This window comes from Geotrypetes seraphini, chromosome 14, assembly GCF_902459505.1.
Source record: "Geotrypetes seraphini chromosome 14, aGeoSer1.1, whole genome shotgun sequence".
Lineage (NCBI taxonomy): Eukaryota > Metazoa > Chordata > Amphibia > Gymnophiona > Dermophiidae > Geotrypetes > Geotrypetes seraphini.
This window is the reverse complement of record NC_047097.1, coordinates 58,175,936-58,201,436: the sequence shown is the minus strand read 5'-3', so window position 1 is coordinate 58,201,436 and position 25,501 is coordinate 58,175,936. Positions and strand designations below refer to the sequence as shown.

Sequence of the window (25,501 nt, the reverse complement as noted above, 5' to 3'; positions counted from 1 at the left end):
GCATTTCAACTTGCTTTTGAATCTGTCTAGATTGCGTTCCTCTCTTAAATAAATAGGGAGGGAATTCCATGTTTGGGGGGCTGTGTCAGAAGTGTGTCTGGCACCATTTTGACAACTTTACACTCAGTGTTTGGGGTGTCGCAGCACAACTAAATCTAGCATTTGGGGGCTAGAAATCCCAGGACTGCTGCAGTGGGTGGTCTTCACTAATTTTGGGGTGTTGTACAGCCATTGCCCCCGTGCAGCAGAACCCCGACGATCCCGCCAACCCCTCCCCCTGTGCAGCCTATGTCCATATCTCCCTCCCATCCCCCCAAGCAGCAGAACCCCGACGGCCCTCCCACCGCGAGGCCAACATACCTGTGTTGCAAACAGTGGCGGCGGCAGCACTGAACAGGCTGCTTCGTGGTCTTCCTCGCCAGGCCTTCCCTGTGCTGTGTCACTGATGACATCATCGGTGATGCAGCAGAGGGATGGGAAGTTCCCGGCCCCTGCCTACCTAACAGAGGTGGCCACCCTACTCCAGGGTGTCTCTAACAGATATTCCACCAGAAATCTTTTCCACTTAAAATTCCCAGCATACAACAATATAATGTGTGCCAGGCAAATTTACTTATTCATCCAATATCAATTAGCAAAATCCTGGAACCAAATACTGCTTACACTATGATCTTGTGACCACTGTCTCAGATTCAGAAAACTTTTAAAAGCAGTTTTCTCCCAAGACAGGAAGTCAACCCTGAATTAACTGAATGACAAACATTCCTAAACTGTCTAATGCAACTCCTGGGACAAAACGAAGAGCCAGCAGTAACCTACGGAACTTGTATTTGTACGGTACTATGCCACTGTGCACATTTTAGAGTTTTAGACATGTATATCCTAGCTTTGTAAAATTAAAGTACAGTGTTCCCCCGCAAATTCACGGTTCACAAATCGCGGACTCACTCATTCGCGGTCTGCTCCGACCACCTCTTCCTGTAGTAAAGTTGGGCTACACCAATCAGAAGCTGCGTGACAAAGCAGCTCCTGATTGGTGTAGCTCAACTTTACTACAGGAAGAGGCGGTCGGAGCAGACCCCGAGTGATTTTCTTCACCCGCCAGTGCTCCAACTGCTGTCTCCTGCCTCCCCTGCCTTTTGAATGCGGTTTCTTGAAATTCGCGGGGGTTCCTAAAACGGAACCCCCGCAAATTTCGGGGGAGTATTGTATAGACAATTATACACTATAAACATCTAAATACTGGTGTATATACAACTTAAATTCAAAGAGCGGGTTTTATTTTTAGTTCAAATATTTTATATTAATTTTCAAATGCAACGAACCACCAAAATTAACAAATAATAAGCAATGGAAATAAGCATAAGAACATAAGAATTTGCCGCTGCTGGGTCAGACCAGTGGTCCATCATGCCCAGCAGTCCGCTCCCGCGGTGTCCCCCAGGTCAAAGACCAACCCTACCTGCTTAAGTACTGGTTCAACAGGAACCCGTCCAACTTTGTTTTAAATCCCTGGAGGGTGTTTTCCCCCTATAACAGCCTCCGGAAGAGCGCTCCAGTTTTACACCACTCTCTGGGTGAAGAAGAACTTCCTTACGTTTGTACGGAATCTATCCCCTTTCAACTTTAGAGCGTGTCCTCTCGTTCTCTCTACCTTGGAGAGGGTGAACAACCTGTCTTTATCTACTAAGTCTATTCCCTTCATTATCTTGAATGTTTCAATCATGTCCCCTCTCAGTCTCCTCTTTTCAAGGGAGAAGAGGCCCAATTTCTCTAATCTCTCACTGTACGGCAACTCCTCCAGCCCCTTTACCATTTTAGTCCCTCTTCTCTGGACGCTTTCAAGTAGTACCATGTCCTTCTTCATGTACGGTGACCAGTGCTGGACGCAGTACTCCAGGTGAGGGCGCACCATGGTCCGGTACAGCGGCATGAAAACCCTCTCCAACCTGTTCGTGATCCCCTTCTTAATCATTCCCAGCGTTCTGTTTGCCCTTTTCGCCGCTGCCACACATTGCGCAGACGGCTTCATTGTCTTGTCGACCAGTACTCCCAAGTCTCTTTCCTGGAGGGTCTCTCCAAGTACCTCCCCGGACATCCTGTATTCGTGCATAAGATTTTTGTTACCGACATGCATCACCTTACACTTATCCGCGTTGAACCTTGTATTCCGGGAATGAAAAGTAAATCTGAAAAGCCCACTGTCATATCATTAGTGAAATCCAAAGCACTCAAGTATTAGCATAATACACAATTAGAACAGCAAAGTGAATTAAATCTTAGTGATAACAATATGGTAGTGTTGGCACAGGGAACATCGAAAAAATGCAGTAAAGCGTTCCTGTAACAGTGCACATTAACATTTATGGAAGATGTAAAGAAATTTTATGGTTGTGCAGCTAAAGAATATCAATGGGTTGCCAGGTTTTGAAGCTCATTGTGATTTTATGGCCTGCAGCTAGGACTGCGGTGGAAGCACAAGATGTATAGAATTAACTTCCCCTCCCCCCCCCCAAAAAAAAGGAACTCTAGAAGCTTTTGACTATTTACATACCAAGTTCGTAGACTGAAGTTGCAGATTTAAGCAATGCTGTGGTTTCAAGGTGGTGTGAGGACATGGAGCATGTTGTTCGTGTGAAGGCCGCATGGTACGCCTGTGCTGTCTTGAGCCTACTTGAAAGGGGTCAAAGGGTAAAGGGTCATGGGTCTGATTATAATAAATATAAACCGGTGTCTAGCAAACGTTTTGAAGCTGCAGCACACCAAACTCGGGGCCGTGGCTAGAGGGCCTCCGGACATGCGCGGAGGTGGACGTGATGATGTCACACACATGTGTGATGTCATCACATTGACGCGCATGTCCAGAGGCCCTCCAAATGGGGCCCTGTGCTTGCTAACCCTGGGAGGAGAGGAGGAAAGGTGCTGGTGAGGAGGATGCCGGCTGACTTAGAGGGGAAGGCCTGGTGTTGGCCACTTTTGTTAAGTTAGACTTTCCTATTATATATGTTACTCCTGCTTTACTTCTTACATAATTAGGGTTACCAGATTTCATGAAGTAAAGACCCGGACATGTGGCCCCACCCCCAGCAACACCCTAGCCCACCCCGTTCTACCAAAGCCCCGCCCCACACAAACTTCTTCTTAAGCTTGCGGCTGTGTCTGGGAGGGCCTCTGAGTGTACACGGATGCGATGAAAAGATGTCAAATGCATGCCCGCATACGTGTGATGTCATCGTGTCACATTCCGCGCACGCACGGAGGTCCTCTCAGACACGGCCTCGAGCCAAAACCCCGGACGAATTGCTTACAGGTTAGAAAAACATCCGGACACCCAGACAATCCTCTATAAAGAGGACATGTCCAGGTAAATCCGGATGTATGGTAACCCCTATACATAATGATTGTAAACATCTTTGATTTGTTGTAAAAGGCAGTAATGAACATAAATTTAAATGAGTCGAGCAGAAAGGGAGAGTGTGAGTGGAGAGAAAAGTGAGCTAGGGTGGCGAGGAGTGCATTAAGATGAAGGAGTAAGAGAGTTTAGTGGGAATAGGCTGGGAGGTAAATTTGCCAGAAAAGCAATGCGATTCACAGCTCCTTCTGGAAAACTATTTGGGGGGGAGGGTCAGGGAATGGTAGAGGCAGGAGTACATGGTGAGTAAGTGCCGAAGAATGTCTTTGGAATCCACTTTTCCCATCTGATTTATCATCCTATATAATAAAAGGTTAGTGGCGCATGCGCTTTTAAAAAAGGGTGATTACTGCAGCCGTGATGTGTGATCCGTGGCCGTGTTCCATTTTAGAATCCGGCCAATGATCACTCTGGCCACTAAAGTCCCTAAAGTAATGTAATGTAAAGGAAAATCTGCATAAAGCTTGGTATATTTGTGCAAGATGTGGCTGAGTGTAGTGAGTGACATAGGGGGTATACAGGGCACATCTGTTCTGCTTATTACGTGGTTTGACAAAGCTGTTCTGGGCATATTTGTGCTGAATGTAGCTATCCAAGGATCTGCCTTCTAACTTTTTATCTGTGCTAGGCCATGTGGGAGTGTGTGGTGCAGTGCTCAGAGCTACAGCCTCGGCACCCTGAGGTTGTGGGTTTGAATCCCACACTGCTCCTTGTGACCCTGGTCACAAGATAGAGTGGGACAGTTAGAGAATATAAGCTCCTTAATCCAGTCACTAGATACCTTTTTTTTTTCTTGTATAGAATTTATTAACTGATTTCCTTAAAGTTCACTTATAAATCCTTGGATCATCTTTTTTTGAGGACTTGAGATTGTTTGAGTAGAGATTTATTATTACGGAAATTACTTTCCTTTTTTTTTTTTCCTCTTTTAAATATATGTATGATCAGACAATCTTTCTGTACAAAATGTTTGATTTTGTTAAAATTTAAAATTGATAAATAAAGAATTTTTTAAAAAAAGAGTTCCTGAATAATTTGTAATCCGCATAGAATTGTAGGATATGTGGAATATGAATTTTTTTTTTAAAAAAAACCAGACAAATTTCAGCTTCATCCCTGCAAACTGTCTTAATCGTATAACACTCACTGCTTTGTTCTCTCTCCTCCGCAGATAACGCAGTGCTGCTCTTTCCGGCTCTTTCGCTGCTTTCTTCTGGTGGGATCGTCTTCCTCCTCACAAATATACAGGTGTGCGCTCTTGATTCCAAAATCCTGCTGTCGGGGAATGGCGTCTGCTGTTCTATCAGACTGTGGTGTTGCCATTATCAATCTGGGTTTCTCTTTTCTCCAGGTGGGGAACTTGTTTGAGGCGCATCGCTCTACGATTATTACCCTGTACAACGGAGCCTTTGATTCCTCCTCTGCTGTTTTCCTCCTAGTAAAGGTATTCATCCCCCCCCAAAGCACCCACTCCCAATTCCCTCCCCCCCTTACTACACAAGGAAATGTAAGACAAAAAAGAAAGCACTGAGAATGGGAGATCATTTGGAGGGGGGAGGGGAGACATAGAGTGAGGCCAAGACTGAACAAGGCTATGAGAGATGAACAGGGGAAGGGCAGATGAGGAAGACACGTGCAACCCTCTTGTTGACTTTGTCTAGGCACTTGCCTAGTTAATGCCTGGAACGGTGAGAAGAAAAGGCACGTAAAAAATCTATTGGTTGAAAACCAGAGCCAAGCTCAGGAATATCCTGGCAGACCGGGCAAGTGCAGCACCAGACTTAATGCTCGTGTGATTAACTCAGTTCACACCAGTTGTCAACTTGAACCAAAACAAAACTTTACTTTCGCTCCAGTTGATGAAGTAAAGGCGTAGCTCTCATTTAAATATACAGGTGGCCAACTTATTTACATCAGTCTCCCTGCTGCTTCTCTCCAGTACAGAAAAACACATGTAGTGATGTTACTGTTCCCTGATAAATGTTAAACTATAGTATCGCTACCTTGATGGCCACCAGGATGGTCTCGGGGCTAAAGGGTCTCCCGTACGAAGAAAGACTGAGCAAATTGCAGCTCTACACTCTCGAGGAGCGTAGGGAGAGGGGAGACATGATTGAGACATTTAAGTACATCACGGGACGGGTAGAGGTGGAAGATGATATCTTTCTTCTCAGGGGACCCTCGACCACAAGAGGACATCCGCTCAAGCTCAGGGGAGGGAAGTTTTGTGGAGACACCAGGAAATACTTCTTCACGGAGAGAGTGATTGAGCATTGGAACGAGCTTCCAGTGCAGGTGGTCGAGGCACGCAGCATCTCAGACTTCAAGAACAAATGGGATACCTATGTGGGATCCCTACGAGGTCATGCCAAGGGATAGGGTCACTAGGACTGAATGAGCGGGTCAGTAGAGTGACAGTATAATTACAATTATTCTTTAGGGGGTCAGTAGACTTAAGAGGGTGGGTAAATAGTGTGGGCAGACTTGATGGGCTATGGCCCTTATCTGCCGTCATCTTTCTATGTTTCTATGTTTGATGGAATCGTAGCAATCAGCTTGATGACATTTTACAGCAGTTGGGTTTTAGTACTGTTTAACTTGCATATGGTTTCCTGGAAAATGTAAATAGAAACATAGAAACATAAAAGATGATGGCAGATTAGGGCCATAGCCCATCAGGTCTGCCCACTCTACTGACCCACCCCCAAGTCTACTATCCTAGGGATCCCACTCCTGGTGGATCCCTCCCTTTGCCTGAGATGTAACCAGTCCCTTTCCAGTGGTACAGTTTTCTGGGGGGGGGGTTTTGGTTCTTTTTTTTTAATTCTTTATTCATTTTAAACTTTCATCAAGTGTACAAAATTCATAATACACACTATTAATTAGACCACTTGAACATCTTATCCACAGTTCCAAGTTCTCCCTTCTTCACCTGGGTTTTACTGGGGTGCCATGTTACTATTGCATTTTCAGTAGTGAGGGCAGGCAAGCTCTTCAGGACTCCAGGGAACCTGCCTGACCCTAGCAATTAAAAACACAATATTGAAGCAGCACCCTCTACTGGCAGCTGTGAAGTTGGAGGACTCCCACTCAGCTTAGAGCATTGATCTCAAACTTGCGGCCTGCCAGGTACGATTTTGAGGCCCTCGGTATTATAAAGAATGATTCTTTATGGAAAACCTGTGCCTTAAGTGTCCGGCGGCCGCTGTAACCTCATGCAAATTCTTTCCTGCGTCTGTACGCGATTGTGAGGTGGAGTCCAATCGCGTGCAGATACAGGAAAGAGCTTACGTGAGGTTACAGCAGTGAGGCGGGCAACGTTCCAGAACGTGCGGTAACCATTGGAGGCAGCGCAGCTTGTGCTTGTGTCCGGACACTTAAGTCACAAGTTTTCCATAAAGAATCATTCTTTACAATACCGAGGGCCTCAAAATAGTTGGTCCAAAACCTTGTCTCTTGCTGCATGTTGCACTGCTTTCAGCTGTGTATAGCTGAAATGATCAGAAGCAATTAAGGAAATAATTTTAAACTATATTACAACTATATGACAACTTTGCATGAGGTAAAAGGCGTTATAGTTATGATAACGCGTTTTACCTCATGCAAAGTTCTCATTTCTTTAATAAGACATTAACTCTTTTTTTTCTGCGGCCCTCCAAATACCTACAAATCCAAAATGTGGCCCTGCAAAGGGTTTGAGTTTGAGACCGCTGGCTTAACTGTAACCATGGCATCCTGTTTGTCTTTGGGAAGCAGAGCTGAGCTTGTGATGTCATAATGCCTCATTCCACCAATAAGAGCCAACCTCATCAGTGATGTCACAATGGCTTGATTGTCCTGTTCTCCCCTCTGCCCTCCAACCCAGCCAGCAGATTAACCGTTCCCCTTAACTGTATCCATGACATCCTGTTTATCTTTGGGAAGCAGAGCTGAGATTGTGATGTCATAATGCCTCATTCCACCAATAAGAGCCAACCTCATCAGTGATGTCACAATGGCTTGATTGTCCTGTTCTCCCCTCTGCCCTCTAACCCAGCCAGCAGATTAACCGTTCCCCTTAGCTGTATCCATGACATCCTGTTTATCTTTGGGAAGCAGAGCTGAGATTGTGATGTCATAATGCCTCATTCCACCAATAAGAGCCAACCTCATCAGTGATGTCACAATGGCTTGATTGTCCTGTTCTCCCCTCTGCCCTCCAACCCAGCCTGCTGATTAACTGTTCCCCTTAACTCAGTGGTCTCAAACTCTTTAATAAGACATTAACTCTTTTTTTTCTGCGGCCCTCCAAGTACCTTCAAATCCAAAATGTGGCCCTGCAAAGGGATTGAGTTTGAGACCGCTGGCTTAGAGGGTACAGTGGTGGCCAGCAGCCCCTAACTCTGTCTATGCCTTGAGTCTGTAGTTAAGTCACCTTTGCATATATTTATCCCTTGCGTATCCATATACAGTATGTATGAGGGTTGCTAGTTTGTCCCTGTATTATTATGGATGTGTGTGAGATGCTGTCTTTATGTTAGTGTGCGCGCAAGGGTGTATGAATTTTATTATACTTGGTTTCCTAGCCCGTCCTCCCTATGAGTCCATAACGAGACACGAGTACATTCACAATAAGATAAAGACCTTGGATATTATGTATTAATATCCACAGTTAGTCAGAGATAGCAAACAAGACAGTAAACAGCATACTGGTATCGGAGTTCTCTCTCCGGCATCATTATATAACGGTGAAGATGCTTCTGGGTCAGTGACAATTCTAACCGTCTTCTCATAAAGAGAGTAAGTTGGTGAACAAGATTATAGTGCAGTGGTCTCCAACTCAAACCCTTTCCAGGGCCACATTTTGGATTTGTAGGTACTTGGAGGGCCTCAGAAAAATTAGTTAAAGTCTTATTAAAGAAATGACAATTTTGCATGAGGTAAAACTCTTTATAGTTTATAAATCTTTCCTTTTGGTTAAGTCTTAATAATATTGTAATTTATAGCTAAAGAGACATACGATCAAGAAACGGTTTTATTTTACTTTTGTGATTATGATAAACATACCGAAGGCCTCAAAATAGTACCTGGCGGGCCGCATGTGGCCCCCCAGGCCGCAGGTTTGAGACCACTGTTATAGTGTGTGCGCAAGTGTGTATGAAGGATAGTGTCACTGTCACCGTTTCAGTGCATCTTTGTGAATGAGAAGTGAGGGCTTTGTATGTTTGACTGTGCTGGGCTGCGTCACAGTGCTTCAGGGTTCAGAGTGCAGCGGTACGGAGACACACAGGAGAGAATATGTCCGTAAACTGCGCCAAAATGGAGCGAGCAATCTTTTCAGCATGTTGCTAAATCACATTAGAAATAACTTGTTTATGCAGACGGAAACGTTCTTCCCTCCACCTTTCATCACTGTGGCATGGTGTGGTGTCTTTTTACTGACTATTGGCAGAGCTAAATTTAATGACTGAGCAGACAGCTCGCCCCGCGTATGTCACAGATTTGCCAGCTCCATTCATAGCTATCTGGATTTATTTTTAATTTAGATTGTTCCTTCCTGGTCCCTGTGTGTCATTTTGGTGGAACGAGCCACATCAGGTTAGGCCTTAAAAGTTTTCATAGTGCTGAGAAGCCTCTCCATATTTCTATGGGCTTCAGGGCCTAGCCACTCCAGTCAGTGAAATCCTTTTTTGCAAACACACACACACTTTGCCATGGTTACTATTTATAGGGCAAACAAAAGGGCGAGAAAACCTTTGCAAAAGAAACATGAAAAAATGTTGAACAGAGAGCAGCCACAAGGTGACTGCATTTTGGATTGGTAAAGGATAAAGGGGCCTATCTGTGGTGCACTTTCTGCTGTCCCTAGTGAGGTCTCAATCTATGTTTTTGTTCCCGAAACAATGAATGTTTAGGTGACTTACAAGGAGCTGCAGTGGGAATTTAACCTCTAAGAGTTAAATACTGGGGGACACCACAGCTCTTCTGTAAGATCCCCATGTTGGTATGGGCTCTTGTACGAGTATAATTGTAAATTGCCTTGAACCTTTATAGGCATAGAGTGATCCACAAATCCTAGATTAGATTAGAAGGTAATCAAGCCTAGAATCCTGTTTCCAGCAGTGGCCAACCCAGATTACAAGTACCTGGCAAGATCCCAAGAAGTAAAACAGATTTTATGTTGCTTATCCTAGGAGTAAGCAGTGGATTTCCCGAAGTCTATCTTAATAATGACTTAAGGATTATGTTTTAGGAAATTATCCAAACCTTTTTTAAACCCTGTTAAGCTAACTGCTATCATCACATTCTCCAGCAATGAATTCCAGAGTTTAATTACACATTGAGTGAAAAAATATTTTCTCCGGTTTGTTTTAAATCTACTACTTAGCTTCACTGTATGTCCCCTAGTCCTAGTATTTTTGGAACGAGTGTACAAGCATTTCACATCTACCCTTTCCACACCACTCAGTATTTTATAGACCTCTAATATATTGCCCCTGAGCCATCTCTTCTCCAGACTGAAGAGCCCTAGCTGTTTTAGCCTTTCCTCATAGGAAAGTCATCCCATCCCTTTTATCATTTTTATTGTCTTTCTCTGTACTATTTCTAATTCTGCTATATCTTTTTTGAGATACAGCGACCAGAACTGCACACAGTATTTGAGTGATACAAGGGCATTCTGATATTCTTATAGTAACATAGTAACATAGTAGATGACGGCAGATAAAGACCCGAATGGTCCATCCAGTCTGCCCAACCTGTTTTCCATTCCTTTCCTGATAATTCCTATAAGAACATAAGATTTGCCACTGCTGGGTCAGACCAGTGGTCCATTGTGCTCAGCAGTCCGCTCACGCGGCGGCCCTTGGTCAAAGTCCAGTGCCATCCTTGAGTCTAGCCTTACCTGCGTACGTTCTGGTTCAGCAGGAACTTGTCTAACTTTGTCTTGAATCCCCCATAACAGCCACCGGAAGAGCATTCCAGTTTTTTACCACTCTCTGGGTAAAGAACTTCCTTACGTTTATACGGAATCTATCCCCTTTTAACTTTAGAGAGTGCCCTCTCGTTCCCCCTACTAAGTCAATTCCCTTCAATATCTTGAATGTTTCGATCATGTCCCCTCTCAGTCTCCTCTTTTCAAAGGAGAAGAGGCCCAGTTTTTCTAGCCTCTCATTGTACGGCAACTCCTCCAGTCCCTTGACCATTTTAGTCGCTCTTCTCTGGACCCTTTTGAGTAGTATTATGTCCTTTTTTCATGTACGGCGACCAGTGTTGGACGCATATACTCTATTTAAGATGCTCATGTTTATAGAATAGAGCTTAGGTAGAATTTTTTTGCATTTATGGACATTATCCCTCCAATTCCATATGTCGCACACATTGGGGCCTGATCCTGAGATGTGTGTACAACTCAATTAGCTAATAAGCAGTAATTGACTGCTAACAACACATAAAACAATAGGGCTCTTTTTTGTGTAATGGCTCTTACTATACAGATAAGTACCTTGCAATATCCGGCCTATATTGTATATTATTTTTATGTTAAAGTTTATATAATTACTTTTATTGGTTCATCGGTTTCAGATTTTGCACACTACTCCCGTTGCAGTCATGTTCTTGTGGCTTCGCTTTGCCGTTCTTTCGCTTTGCCATTCTTACTGTTGACAGATCACAGCAGACGAGTTTGGGTTTTGATGGTAAAACCAGGAAACAGAATCCTGATCACCCTCAAGGACTGCATAAAGGCTGCCAACACCCTATGGCACTGTACTGGCCATATTGACGTGGAAGAAGACATCTTCTTCCTTACAGGCCCTACGGCGACAAGAGGGCAGCCGTTAAAAATCAGGGGCGGGAAATTCCGTAGTGACACTAGGAAGTACTTCTTCACTGAAAGGGTGGTTGACCGTTGGAATGATCTTCCACTTCAGGTAGTTGAGGCCAATAACGTGACTGACTTTAAGAACAAATGGGATCAACATGTGAGTTCACTTCAAAGAAGAACTTAGGGGGGAGGGTTATTTGAGTGGGCAGACTTGTTGGGCCAAAGGCCCTTTTCTGCTGTCATATTCTATGTTTCTATGTATGAATTATAATGTAATGGGGAGAGGATAAGAGAGAGAGAGACTACCAGACTAGGGAATGATACAGGGACAAATTTTTCTCCGTCCCCGCAGGAACACATTTTCCCGTCCCGATGAGTTCTTTTCCTGTCCCTGCCCCATTCCTCCAAGCTCCGTCCTCATCTGCACAAACCTTAAACATTTTAAAATCATAAGTGTTCGAGGCTTGTGCGGTTAAGGCCGAGCTGACGGGAATGGAGCAGTGACAAAGCTCGCGGGGACGGGGCAGGGAACTTGAGTTCCTGCAGGGACGGGGGAAAAATTTGTCCCCCTGTCATTCTCTATACCAGGCCTCAGCAGTTGGGGGTTTCTCCCCACAGGTAAGGAACAGCAGGAAATGTGCGGTGTGAGCAGTATCAGAGGCAAGGCAGTAAAAGGGTCAGGGAGGACAGAGCACTAGACATTTTGTATCCTGGCTGAGGTCATTGGTGGACCAGCCCTGTGGTTTGTGCCCTGTATGTTTATTCGTATGTATAGACTATACTTCAGCGGGGTTTACAAAAATATATAAAAGAAAGGAACGCCATTCTAAAACAAAATAAAAGTTTTGATTTTAATTTTTTCCCATAATAAGATAATGGTTAAAGAAGGGAGGGAGGGAAGGGGTAAATAATTTATTCTCTTTATTATACATTATAAAAAATATATCATAATGAATGAATGATAGTCCTATGAGAAATTAATGTGATAAAGGGAGAGAAAAGGGTTCATAATTAAATAATAATTGATAAAATCATTACAATATATATATTATATAAATTCATAAGAAAAATAATATAAAATATGGTTTATATAAAATACATTATAGAGATATCAAGTGTATTGTTAACATAAATGTATGGAAAATTTATAACACTTGTTGATATGTGAAAAAATCAATAAAAAAACTTAAATAAATAAATAAATAAAAGTTTTTTAAAAATTTTAAAAATGAAACGGTCAAATAGTTACCTCAGATCAGTCTCCACCCTAATCTATGTAAGCGAAGGAAAAGTTGAACCAAAAAGATAGGTCTTCAAAAGAGAACCTAAATCTTGGATAAGAAAGTTCACAGCGTATCTCGTTTGGAAGAGAATTCCATAAAGTGGGAGCAGAAACAAAGAAAGTAGACTTCCGAGAGTTGATGCTGACCTAAAATGTCCTTTACTAACGGCAGCAGGCGGTAACTGATCCAATACTCAGAGAATTCCTATGAGCGTCAGAGCAGTTACCGCTGCTGCCGGCGCGAAAACCCACGCTATGTGTTAGTAATGGAGGGGGTAAATGAACCGAAGGTAAGGTCAATTGATGAGCAAATATGGGTTATGGGTTGGCTTATAAGGGTCTAATAATTTTGCCAAATAATTTAAGAGGAAGAGGGTAGGGAACATGGAGGAATGATAGCAGAAGTAGCTGGGTGTGGCAATCTGCCATCCCCTGCCTCTTCTGTTTTCTCTCACTGTATTCTCAGTTTTTGCATTCCTTGTGCAGTTTTTAATCTTGTTCAGGCCTCTTCTTTCAGTCTCTGCCGCTCCTGGTCGCCTTTTTCCCTTTTTCGTTCTTTCCCTTGGTTGCTCTGTCTCGCTCTCCTTTTCTTTGTTCCCCGTCTTCTCTCTCTCATGCCCCTTTATCTTTCCTCTGCTTCTCTCTCCCTGGGCAGTTGCTGCATGAGTCTGGAATCTCCTTGAAATCCGTGTTCCTGTTTATCTCCGCCTGCAGCGTGGGGCATCTCCTCCGGACCTTCTTCCTGATGCCGCGCACTCACATCCCCTACCCGGTGCCTGAGGAGTACAGCTATGGGTAAACATCCATTTGTGTCTCATGCCCTGTGTGGTGATGGGGATAGAGAATGACATGGGAACACATTTTTCCCTGCCTCCGTGGGAACTCATTTTCCTGTCCCGTAGAGTTCTTTTCCTGTCCCTGCCCCATTCCTGCAAGCTCCATCCTCATCTGCACAAGACTCAAACACTTTAACATCATAAGTAGCAACATTCTAGAGCTCAGCTTGTGATGTCATAATGCCTCATTCCACCAATGCCTAAGCTCCGTCCTCATCTGCACAAGCCTCAAACACTTTAACATCATAAGTAGCAACATTCTAGAGCTCAGCTTGTGATGTCATAATGCCTCATTCCACCAATGCCTAAGCTCCGTCCTCATCTGCACAAGCCTCAAACACTTTAACATCATAAGTAGCAACATTCGAGAGCTTAGATTGTGATGTCATAATGCCTCATTCCACCAATGCCTAAGCTCCGTCCTCATCTGCACAAGCCTCAAACACTTTAATATCATAAGTGTTCGAGGCTTGTGCAGTTAAGGCAAAGCTTCCAGAAATGGGGCAGGGACAGTGACGAAACTCAGGGGGACGGGATGGGGAAATTGAGTTCCTGCGGGGACGGGAACAAATTTGTCCCTGTGTCATTCTCTAGACAGGGAGATTTTCACCACACTGTGATACCGTCATCCCCTAAGTCCTTTTAGTAAAAACGCCAGAAAATTCCCCCTTTGCACACAGACACCGTCCCCCTTTGTCACACATTTAAAAATGCCTGCAGTTATGCGTATAGTTTAATTGACATATTCAGCATTATTATGATTGTAGTTAATTGGTGCTAATTAGTATTAATATACAGTTACGCCTTCACTTGGTATTCTTGGTATTGGTATTTGCATGGGAACTGCCAGGGGGCTGTGGATATGGAGCATGTGCTCAGCTCTTACGCACTGAGGTTTGTAGAATGCCAGTAGTTATATGTGTAACTTTAACAAGTTTCAAGTTTTATTTTAATTTGATGAGTCGCTTAATTTAATTTTTACTAAGCGAGTTACAACATAGAAAAAAAAAACCCCATTTATTTTAACATAATGCTTAAAAATTTTTAAAACAATAGTTAAGACCGGTTCATAGACAAAACCGCCGAAGACAAAGGCGCGCGCCGACAACTGATCGCAAGACGGAAGCACGAGCCGAAGAAAAAGAGTGTTTTTAGGGGCTCCGATGGGGAGTTTTGTTGGGGAACCCCCCCCCCCAGTTTACTTAATACAGATCGCGGCGGCGTTGTGGGGGGTTTGGGGGGTTGTAACCTCCCTCATTATATTGGAAACTTAACTGTTCCCCTGATTTTTAGGGAAAAAGTGAAGTTTTCAGTAAAATGTGGGGGGTTACAACCCCCCACAATGCCCCCACGACGAGGCGCGATCCCATCGGAGCCCTTTAAAACAGTCATTTTCTTCGGCGTACGTCTCTGCGTTCAGTTGTCTGCGCGCGCCTTTGTCCCGGCGAGCTTTTGACCTGACACCGTTAAGACCAACAGACATACAGACCAACCGAGACACTAGGTAAAAAAAAAAAGGGCAGAACTACAATTCAATATTTTTAGGGTACCATAAATGGGGAAAAAACATTAGGAAGGGAAAGGTGAAAATGTAAAATTTTTTGAACATAATTTATAGATTAAAGGCGTCTTTAAAAAGAAAGCTTTTTAAATTACACCAGCCATTGACATGTAAACGGCCACGCCTAAGTGTTGGCGCGTAACTGCGGACTTACACTTGTATTCTGTGGCAGCAATTATGCGTGTAATTGCCAGTATAGAATTTCTGGCAGATTCTATAAAAGAGGCCTAAAGTTAGGCACCTAGACCCGGCGCGCCTAGCTTAATTATTTATAAAGCTTAATTGGTGTCGATAACGTGCAATTAGTACCTCATAATTGGCTTAAATTAAAATTAATTGGGTGGTAGGCGCCTAATTCGGTAAGCGCTTACTACATTCAGGCAGGCGCCTAGTCCAAGGTGCTCGCCAGAAAGTAGGCGTGGTTAGAGGGTGGATTGTGGGCGTGTCTTGTGTGCAGGTGCCTGTTTTGGACTTAGGCGTCGGTTTTAGGCCAAGGAAACCTTGGCGTGAATAGGATGCACCTAAGTTCATTTTAGGCACTGCTAGGCGCGATTCTATAAATGGCGCCTGACTTTAGGTTACCATGCGCTAAGCACCACCTTCCAAGATGCCTATGGTTTAGGCGCCGTTTATAGAATCGGGCCCTTTGTGCTTAGTACCTAACTTTAGGCGACTTACATAAGAACATAAGAACTGCCGCTGCTGGATCAGACCAGTGGTCCATCGCGCCCAGCAGTCCGCTCCCACGGCAGCCCCCAGGTCAAAGACCAGCGCCCTAACCGAGACCGGCCCTACCTGCAGTGTGCAAATTTTTAAGGTCATTTGGGATGCTCATGTCGGATCTCTTCGAGGGAAAAGGTCATCAGAGAGCAATTAACTAGGGGGGTGGGTCATTGGAGTGGGCAGACTCGATGGGCCTTGGCCCTTTTCTGCTGTCACTTTCTATGTTTCTATGTTCTAGTTCCGCAGGAACTTGTCTAACTTTGTCTTGAATCCATGGAGGGTGTTTTCCCCTATGACAGACTCCGGAAGAGCGTTCCAGTTTTCCACCACTCTCTGGGTGAAGAAGAACTTCCTTACGTTTGTACAGAATCTATCCCCTTTCAACTTTAGAAAGTGCCCTCTCATTCTCCCTACCTTGGAGAGGGTGAACAACCTGTCTTTATCTACTTTGTCTTGAGTCCCTGGAGGGTGTTTTCCCCTATGACAGACTCCAGAAGAGCGTTCCAGTTTCCTACCACTCTCTGGGTGAAGAAGAACTTCCTTACGTTTGTACGGAATCTATCCCCTTTCAACTTTAGAAAGTGCCCTCTCGTTCTCCCTACCTTGGAGAGGGTGAACAATCTGTCTTTATCTACTAAGTCTATTCCCTTCAGTACCTTGAATGTTTTGATCATGTCCCCTCTCAGTCTCCTCTTTTCAAGGGAGAAGTGGCCCAGTTTTTCTAGCCTCTCATTGTACGGCAACTCCTCCAGTCCCTTAACCATTTTCATCGCTTTTCTCTGGACCCTTTCGAGTAGTACTGTGTCCTTCTTCAAGTATGGCGACCAGTGCTGGACGCAGTATTCCAGGTGAAGGCGTTCCATGGCCCGGTACAGCGGCATTATAGCCTTCTCCGATCTGTTAGTGATCCCCTTCTTAATCATTCAAAGCATTCTGTTTGCCCTTTTCGCCGCTGCCGCGCATCGCGCGGACGGCTTCATCAACTTGTCGACCAGTACTCCCAAGTCTTTTTCCTGGGGTTGTGTCTCCGAGTACTGCACCAGACATCCTGTATTCGTGTACAAGATTTTTGTTACCAACATGCATCACCTTATACTTGTGGAGAATTAACCCCCTTATGCATGGTACTTGCGTTTTGTGCCCCTCTGAGGTTTGCAGCATGTAAGGATACATGCAGTAGATTATTGTGGGGAATTTATGTCGGGTAAAGAAGCGGACTCTTATTTTGCCAGAATTTGATTTGCTTCAGCCCCAAACAGCCCAGCCTGCCACAAGTTTAACGATGAGACTGAGACTAATACAAGTTTCAACATTCACAAACTCACCTTGAAGACACCGTGTTAGTGTCCCCTATAGATATATAGCATCACTCTTCCTTTAGCTCAAGGGCAATCAACCCAGGCCACGTGACACACCCAGGCACTCTAAAATGTAAGATATCCATAGTGAAGACAATATTCAAAAGAGTTATACGCCTAATTTGGTCTCCCTGAAAATTTATTAGAACTGAGTGCCTAAATTTACGCTCAGAATTATACCAAACTTAATATTAGGAGCCTAAAATGTAGGAGGCAACAGGGATGGATTTAGAATGGAACAAAATGATTAGGAACTTAGTACCGATTTTCAACACTCGCTCCTAAATCTAAGCAAATGAATGTCGGGCTTAAATTTTTAAGCTTAACTTTTAAGCTCCTAAATGTAGGTGGGTTTTCAGCTGAAACTTAAGTTCCTAAGTTTGGCTGAAAATAGGAGACATTTATAGGCATCAGATTTTTAGGTTCCTAAATTTAGGGGCTCTTCTCATTTTGAATATCAAGCCTAATGAATATGCATAAACACAGTAGATGACAACAGAAAAAGACCATTGTGGTCTATCCAGTCTGCCCAACAAGGCGACCATAGCCCTGCCTATGACTCTGTGTAGGCCCTTGTCACCCATGTTTAAATGTTGGTTGTGAAGCCATTACCATGTCAACCGTATAGGCAGCCAAACATGATGGGGATGATAAGTTGAATACATCATGTATCAATCAAGATGACTTTTCCTCCCTCCTAGGCTGCTCAGTCCCTACCCCCCCCCCCCCTTACAGTATGTGAAAATAAAATGGTCAACCCACTGGAGCTGTCTAACCTTCACCTGTCTCTCGCCACATGTGGGACATAGTCCTTATAAGTCTCTTCGGCAATGGCCTCTGTTCCCCCATGCTGGATTTGGCCACTCTTCTTTGTCTCTTACTATTCGCAGGACAGACCATTCAAGTCTGTCCTGCATTGGCCTCAGATCTTTTATCTATTTAAGTATCCTTTTAGAGATACAGCCTAGAGAATGACACGGTGACAAAATTCATCACTGTTCCCGTCCCCGTGGATAACCGCGGGAAATAATCCCATGTCATTTTCTAGTGTCTGTTTCAACCTCAGTCCTTCTACCCCAGCATTCTTCAAAGCAAAGCTTGCGGGTCAGTGGTTGTGGCCATTCATACTCTGATTCTTATGTGAGCCAAGGATAATGAAGCCATTGTGACATCACTGATGTGAATGGCTCTTAGGCACTGGTGGAATGAGGCATTATGACATCACAATATCTGCTCTGGATACCAGAGACTGTCATTCTGTAGTGTCTGTTTCAACCTCAGTCCTTCTACACCAGCATTCTTCAAAGCAAAGCTTGCGGGTCAGTGGTTGTGCCAAATTATACTCTGATTCTTCCCTCTCTCCTTAAAGAATGACATGAAGATGGTTTCCCGCGGTTATCTGCGGGGATGAGAACGGTGATGAATTTTGTCACCGTGTCATTCTCTACCAACTGGACACTGCGCCAAGTGGGGCTTCACCAACATTGTCACATTGTTCCACCGCCTCGAGATCTTCAGACACTATCACCCTAAGGTCTCTCTCCTGATCTGTGCGGTCTCTCACCCCCTAGCACATATTGCTGTCTTGGATTTCTGCACCCCAGGTGCATCACTTTGTACTTTTTAAAATTAAATCTTAGCTGCCAAGCATTAGACCATTCTAATTTTTCTAGATCCCTTCACATATTTTCCTTATCCACCAGAGAGTCTATCTGTTGCAAATCTTGACGTCATTGCAAAATGGCAACCTTTTCCTTCTATCCCTTCAGCAATGTTGCTCGCAAATATGCTGAATAGTACCAGTCTCTGAGGCCCTCCACTATTTAAATTTCTATCCTCTTAAGTAAACTCCATTTACCACCATCCTCTGCCATCTGTCAGTCAACCAGTTCCCAATCCAGTTCATCACTTTATGTCCTAACTTGAGCCCGCTGAGTTTATTTATGAGCCTCCTATGAGGGGCCTTGTCAAAGGCCTTACTGAAATCCAAGTAAACTATATCCAGTGTATGTCCACTATCCAATTCTTCGGTCACCCGGTCAAAGATATCAATCAGATTCGTTTGGCACGGTTTTCTTTTGGTGAAGCCATATTGCCTCCGATCTTGTAACTCATTGAACTCCAGGTAATTCACTATTCTTTCCTTGAGCAACGCTTCCAATACCTTTCCAACCACTGAAGTGAGGCTTACCGGCCTATAGTTTCCTGCCTCTTTTCTGTCTCCACTTTTGTGAAGAGGGACCACATCCGCTCTTCTCCAATCCAGGGTTTTATTATGAAAGAGGTTTGCAGGCACTGCCTCCATTGCAATCAAATCTGTCTCTTGCGTATTTATTGTGGCTGGGTGCATTTCAAATATTAGGTTGTGAACCATTACCATAACTGAACGTCCATGGGGTGAAGCATTCTGCTGCATGGGGGTCACTCTATACCACTTGGTTGTCTGGCGTATTTACTGGCATAGTATGGGGGGGCAGGGGGCAGATTGCCCCTGGCACCACCTTGGCAGGGGCACCACCACCTCTCTCCCCCTTCTGCTAAAGGAAGGAAGTGAGGGAAAGGGAGAGCTAAAGTAGGAAAGAAAAAGAGCTTCAAAGAGATATAGAAAACCCCCAAAAAAGGAGACGGAGAACAAGAAAAGAAAGGCTAGAAAAATCAAACCAGATACCAAAGCTTGGGAGCTGTTCTGTTACCTGATAGAAAATGTTAAGTAGAAAGTAGTTCTGGGGTAGGGAAGAGGGTGACAGAGGAAAATCATCATGCAGACCCACTCCTCTGCGTTCATGAGTCATTGGCCACCTGTTTGTTGCCCACCTGGGCTTTCTCAGGATAGGGGTACTGAGACTGCCACTGAATGAAGTTTTATTTTCATCCTCTTAGTCATAGGCGATTTCAGCCTCTTTCCAGATGATTCTATCTATAGCCAAACTTGGGCTTTTGCTTATCAGCGTTGGCTGTCTATAGACTCATTTAGAGGGATGGAGAATTTGTCTGTGAGGGAAGGGGGCAAAGTCATATTCTGTATTTGGTATTCTCTCCAAAATATGCGGAGGCAGGGGTGAGCAACGTTTATACATAGAGGGCCGCGTGAATGTCACTGCTATCCTTGGCGGGCTGCAACTTTATGTGACGTTGGAACTGGAAACGCAAAGAACTCCAAAGACCTTCTGTCATAAATACATATGTATAAATTTAACTAAAAAAGATGGAAGCAAAGCTAGAGTGACTATTCTGAAAATATTTGCAAAATGTGATATTTAAAATTACTTTCACCAAGGTTATGGTGGTAGCAGCCGCTTTATCTTTCTTGAGATGAGGAGACCAGAATTGAATGCAATACTCCAGGTGAGGTTGCACCATGGAGCAGTACAAAGGCATTATAACATTCATAGTCGTTAACCAACCCTTTTTTAATAATTCCTAGCATCTTGTTTGCTTTTTTGGCTGCCGCTACGCATTGGGTGGAAGGTTTCATCGTATTGTCTACAATGACACCCAGATCCTTTTCTTGGGCGCTAACCCCTAAGGTGGACCCTAGCATCTGGTAACTGAGATTTGGACTATTCTTCCCAATCTGCATTTATCTCCAGAACTCTACACAGTACTCTAAATGGGGCCTCATCAGAGTACTGTCATCTCCTTTTTCCTGCTGGCCATTTTTTCCCCTGTGCCTTTTGCCTGCTGGCCATTCTTTTCCCATTCTTTTATCCTTCTGGCTTTGGCTATCACCCTTTCCAACTGTTTGGCCACCTTAAAATATCAGAAATAATCATCCCCAAACCTCACTCTTTCAAGCACAGAAGTAGTTCTCTTCCTAAATGGTACGACTTCTTCAGGTTTCTGTAGCACAAGTGCATGACCCTGCCTTTTGTAGCATTTAACTCTTAGTTGCCAATTTCTGTACCATTCTTCTAGCTTAGTTAGATCCTTCCTCATGCTAGCTACATCATCTACACCACCGTCTACCCTATTACATGGTTTTGTATCATCTGCAAAGAAAAAAAATTTTACTCAACCACCCTTCCTCAATATCAAGTCACAAAGATGTTAAAAAGAACTGGGCCAAGGACCGATCCCTGTGGTACCCAACTGGTAGCATCCATTTCCTCCAATTGAATTCCATTTACCACTACCCTCTGTCTTCCACTCGTCTAGTATATATAGGCAGATTTAGGGGTATAACTAATTAGGGCAACATAAACAAGTCACATGCAACTCTCGTTTCTAGGATATTCCATAACTGCACCCAAGGATAGTTGGTGGTAAATTAAGAACATAAAAATAGCCATACTGGGTCAAACCAGTGGTCAATCTAGCCCAATATCCTGTTTCTAGCAGCGGTCAACCTAGGTCCCAAGTACCTGGCAGAAACCCAAACAGTAGCAACATTCCAGAGCTGAGATTGTGATGTCATAATGCATCATTCCGCCAATGCCTAAGAGCCAACCTCATCAGTGATGTCACAATAGCTTGAGTGCCCTATATGTAAGAACATAAGACTTGCCATACTGGGACAGACTGAAGGTCCATCAAGCCCAGTCTCCTGTTTCCAACAGTGGCCAACCCAGGCCCCAAGTACCTGGCAGAAACCCAAAGAGTAGCAACATTCCAGAGCTGAGATTGTGATGTCATAATGCATCATTCCGCCAATGCCTAAGAGCCAACCTCATTAGTGATGTCACAGTGGCTTGTTTGCCCTATACTTGGCTCACATAAGAATAGCCATACTGGGTCAGATCAACGGTCCATCTAGCCCAGTATCCTGCTGCCAACAGTGGTCAATTCAGGTCACAAGTATGTGGCAGAAACCCGAATTAAAGCTGGGTCACAGGAAAACCGAGGTCTTGTGGCTGGGAGCCTTTCTGATAGTGTACCCTCCCAAGAGCATTCGGGAATAAAATAGCTTGTTATGAAAAGGTTTAAAGACCTGGCTTTTCATTTGCATTGCCTTTATCAAAGTTAAACTCTCAGTTCCCTTGTATAGCCAATACTGCTTTTCAAAGAAATTGGCAGGCTCAGAGCAATTGCCTGGTATTTCATTGTTCGTAGGAAACTCACTAGAGAGAAGGCATTTACTGTGAGAAATAGATCATAGTTCACTTTTTTCCCCTCTTTCAATTCCAAGCAGAGGGGTAGGTATATTGGCTGTTAAACAGTGCCCTCTGGTGGTTGATAAGATAAAAAGGATTTGGAAAGTAAATTTATTTTCATTATGCATAAATTAACAAGGCATTCAATCACTTTGGCATCAGTTTATGTTCCCTAACATCAAACTAACTTCATTTTTCACTGTCTAAAAAGATGAAAAGAGCTAAAGTGGATGTTCAAAGAAACTTTCAAAATTTGTGTAGAAACAGAAGTTTAAACCAGAGAACCAAAAGAGGCAGCCACAGAACTTAGCTAAAATTTCCAATGTCCCGCAAGACAAGATAATGAATACTACAGCAATGCATACAAGGATCTATGTTGAACCAAGAAAAGGTGGAAAGGCTATTTACCAAGTTATTATATTATAAAAATCAAGTGGCTCAATAGTCTTTTCAACCTGCACCTGCAACCAAAGCAGCATTGAAAAATTAAAGCACTAGAGAGATGTCATTCCCAGATGCGGTTGCTACAATAATTTCAGATTTGCCAGGAAATTTCAAAGATGACATGTTGCCCCCCCCCCCAAAAAAAAAAAAAAAAAAAAGGTGTACATAGCAATACTGAAGAAAACTTATTTTGGAAATTATCATACAATTGCTCTGATCCCACATGCCAGGAAGATTCTACTCAACATCCTTCCATAAAGACAACAACCTAGAGAGGGTGACTGAAACTGGGGTTCTCGGTTTTAATTGAAACCGAATCAACAGCCAAAATTTGCCATTTCGTTTCAGCTGCAGAGAGTGGGTCCTCCCAGGCCAGCTGCCACCTGTGACTATAATTATTCCACCCTCCCACCACCTGAAGGCCTTCCCCAGAGTTACTTTTTAAATGTCCTGGCGGTCTAGTGGCCTCTTCCAGGCATGAGCCGATCCCCAGTCGCTCTTGCCCGCTAGTTACTGAGCCAAAATGGCTACCAGGACTTCCCATGGCAGCCTCACATTACCATATTCTTTGAGGCTGAAATTTCACTTAAACATTATTTTCTGTAGTTTCATGTGGTCTTCAGTCATTACTGCATTTTCAGCCATTGTCCTGTTTGCATCTGCTAAATATCCAGTGGTCATTTTGAGATGGGAACCAGCAGAATTAATTTCCAGTCACTCTTGCTTATACTGGTTCCCATCTCAAAATGGCCACTGGGCCCTCCTGTAGCAGTCTTGGCAGCTAGTTTGGTTGAAGAATCAGCAGGAACCAGAGTGACTGGAGATCGCTCTTGCTCGGAAGAGGCCATTGGACCACCAGGATATTTAAAAGGTAGGCTTCAACCCGTAGACTGTTCCAGCACTATCCGGATAGCACTGAAGTCTGTAAGGATATTCAACAGAAGAATATCTCTGGATGACTGCAGCTAAGGGAAATATGTGGATATCACATTGTTTGGGTATTTTCTATTTGACTATCAGCTCTTATATTTTCAAAAGTATGCATGGTATTTTCTATTCATAAAATGCTACACACAAAGCAGGTACAAGTGTCCTTGACAGCAATTTTCAAAGGCAATTTTTTTGCTTTTTGATTGCCACAAAACAGCAAGTAAAATGTATGCATAGACTCTGCAGTAACATGGGAAGCTTGAACTCCCTCCCCCCCTCCAGAGAAGTATGCAAGTGAGATGGGATGAGAGTGCCCCAGTCACTTGGAACACCAGTCAATGTGTCCTTCATTCACCCATTGTCTGCTTTTTCTGTTCGCAGCCTTCATTGTGGGAAAACAGCAGGCTATAACATCAGCGAAGACCCCTCCAAATCATCCCCGACCCCGCCTGGAGGATCCGCAGCTGATGAGGATGAGGAGATGAAGGAGACAATGTTGGGCAAAGGTATGTCAGCTGCTTTCTGATTGGCTTTCATTCTTATTTCTTAACTTGTATCTGACCACTGAGACCCTTAATTAATATTGAAGTTTTTTTCTGTCTATGTTGTTCTCTTTTTCTCTGGAACTCTTCACGTTGCCGATTCTTAAAAGCAGAAAAATGAAGGCAGATAAAGACCGTTTCCTTTGCAAACAGCATGTGATTCCTTATGGATGGGTTAAGCACCTCAACTTGTGAATTGCTTGCAGAAGACACCAATCATTTTCTTGTCTCTCCGGGCAGCACCCCCTCTCCTCAATGTTAACTTCTGCAAGTGAGTTGAGAAGATGTCTTTTCATCTGCTCTGCACTAGATTTTTTTTTTTTTATTATTTTCGGAATTCAATCTGATCTTTTTTTGAGGCTTCCCTGGGCTAAGAGGTTCCCAGTAGTCCTGGGACAAGAACCAGACATTAGGGTCTGTATCCAGGAAGGCCACACTTTTAAAAAGAGTACCTGCCTGGCTGACCTGCTTTGGCACTTGACAATAAGTTCCCTGGGAGCGGTGCCCTGCAGCATCAGGCGCTTGAGTTCAGGCTGATTTCATCCTGCGATTGGGTGGGAGGCTTGGCAGAGGTCGGCTGCATCCTCTCCCCCCTCCCCCCCATGACAGAATTGAGTGAGAGCATGAGGGGCTGAGGGTTTCAGGCTTTTGGAACCTGACTAAAAGGCAGCCCAAAGAGACAAACCGTTGGAGTTGTCTTTGCTTGACTGAGGCAGAAATCCCTTCTCCATTTCCAGTGGCAGTGAGAAGCTGATGGCAGATCTGTGAGTGTGGGAAAATTGGGGCGTTTCTGAGTTCAGCAAAACTAAAGCCTTCTGAGGGTGTCCCAAGGGTCCCCCACCACTAAAATCCTGTTTTTGGTAATTTTGGTTTTGCTCCCATGGGCCGTTTTTTGATTCCATGGGCATGAGTCCATCTGCGAACTCTGCAGAGTGCACCATTAGCACGTTGGTCATCTCAGAAGGACTCTCTCCAGTCACAGTTAGCCTGGACATCAGAAGCGTGTCAGAATCTGCAGTGGTGGCTCTGGCCGGAGTCGTTATTCAGAGGCCTCCCACTTTGCATAGAGTCTTGGGTGATCCTGACAACAGACGCGAAGCTCATCCAGCATAAGGGCGTCGGTTGCCTTCACAGAAGGCATGGTGCATCAACAGACTAGAGTTGAGAGCCATTCAGCTACCTCTACAGACATGGTTGAAAAGAGATTTTCCTCCTATTGGTTTTAAAAGTATTTCCCTGTAACTTAATCGAGTGTCCCCTAGTCTTTGTAATTTTTGACAGAGCAAAAAAATCGATCCACTTGTACCCGTTCTACTCCACTCAGGATTTTGTAGACTTCAATCCTATCTCCCCTCAGCCGTCTCTTTTCCAAGCTGAAGAGCCCTAACCGTTTTAGTCTTTCCTCATACGAGAGGAGTTCCATCTCCTTTTCCATCTTGGCCGCTCATATCAAAAAAACGTATGCAACAGATCAGTCCTAGATTTCTCGTCATACAAAACAAATGCATTTTCAAATTCC

The 25,501-nt window shown here is 44.0% G+C and overlaps 1 protein-coding gene across 4 annotated transcripts in view; it reads left to right on the top strand.

Moving 5' to 3' along the window:
- Nucleotides 1-25,501, top strand: part of SLC43A3 (solute carrier family 43 member 3) — a 115,480-nt gene that overhangs the window by 76,726 nt on the left and 13,253 nt on the right. For all 4 annotated transcript variants that reach the window (XM_033920305.1, XM_033920304.1, XM_033920306.1 and 1 more), the window contains exons 5-8: nt 4,584-4,660; nt 4,764-4,856; nt 13,154-13,293; nt 23,822-23,946. In XM_033920305.1, the coding sequence (XP_033776196.1) occupies nt 4,584-4,660; nt 4,764-4,856; nt 13,154-13,293; nt 23,822-23,946 (435 nt within the window). The remainder of the gene's footprint in view (nt 1-4,583; nt 4,661-4,763; nt 4,857-13,153; nt 13,294-23,821; nt 23,947-25,501) is intronic.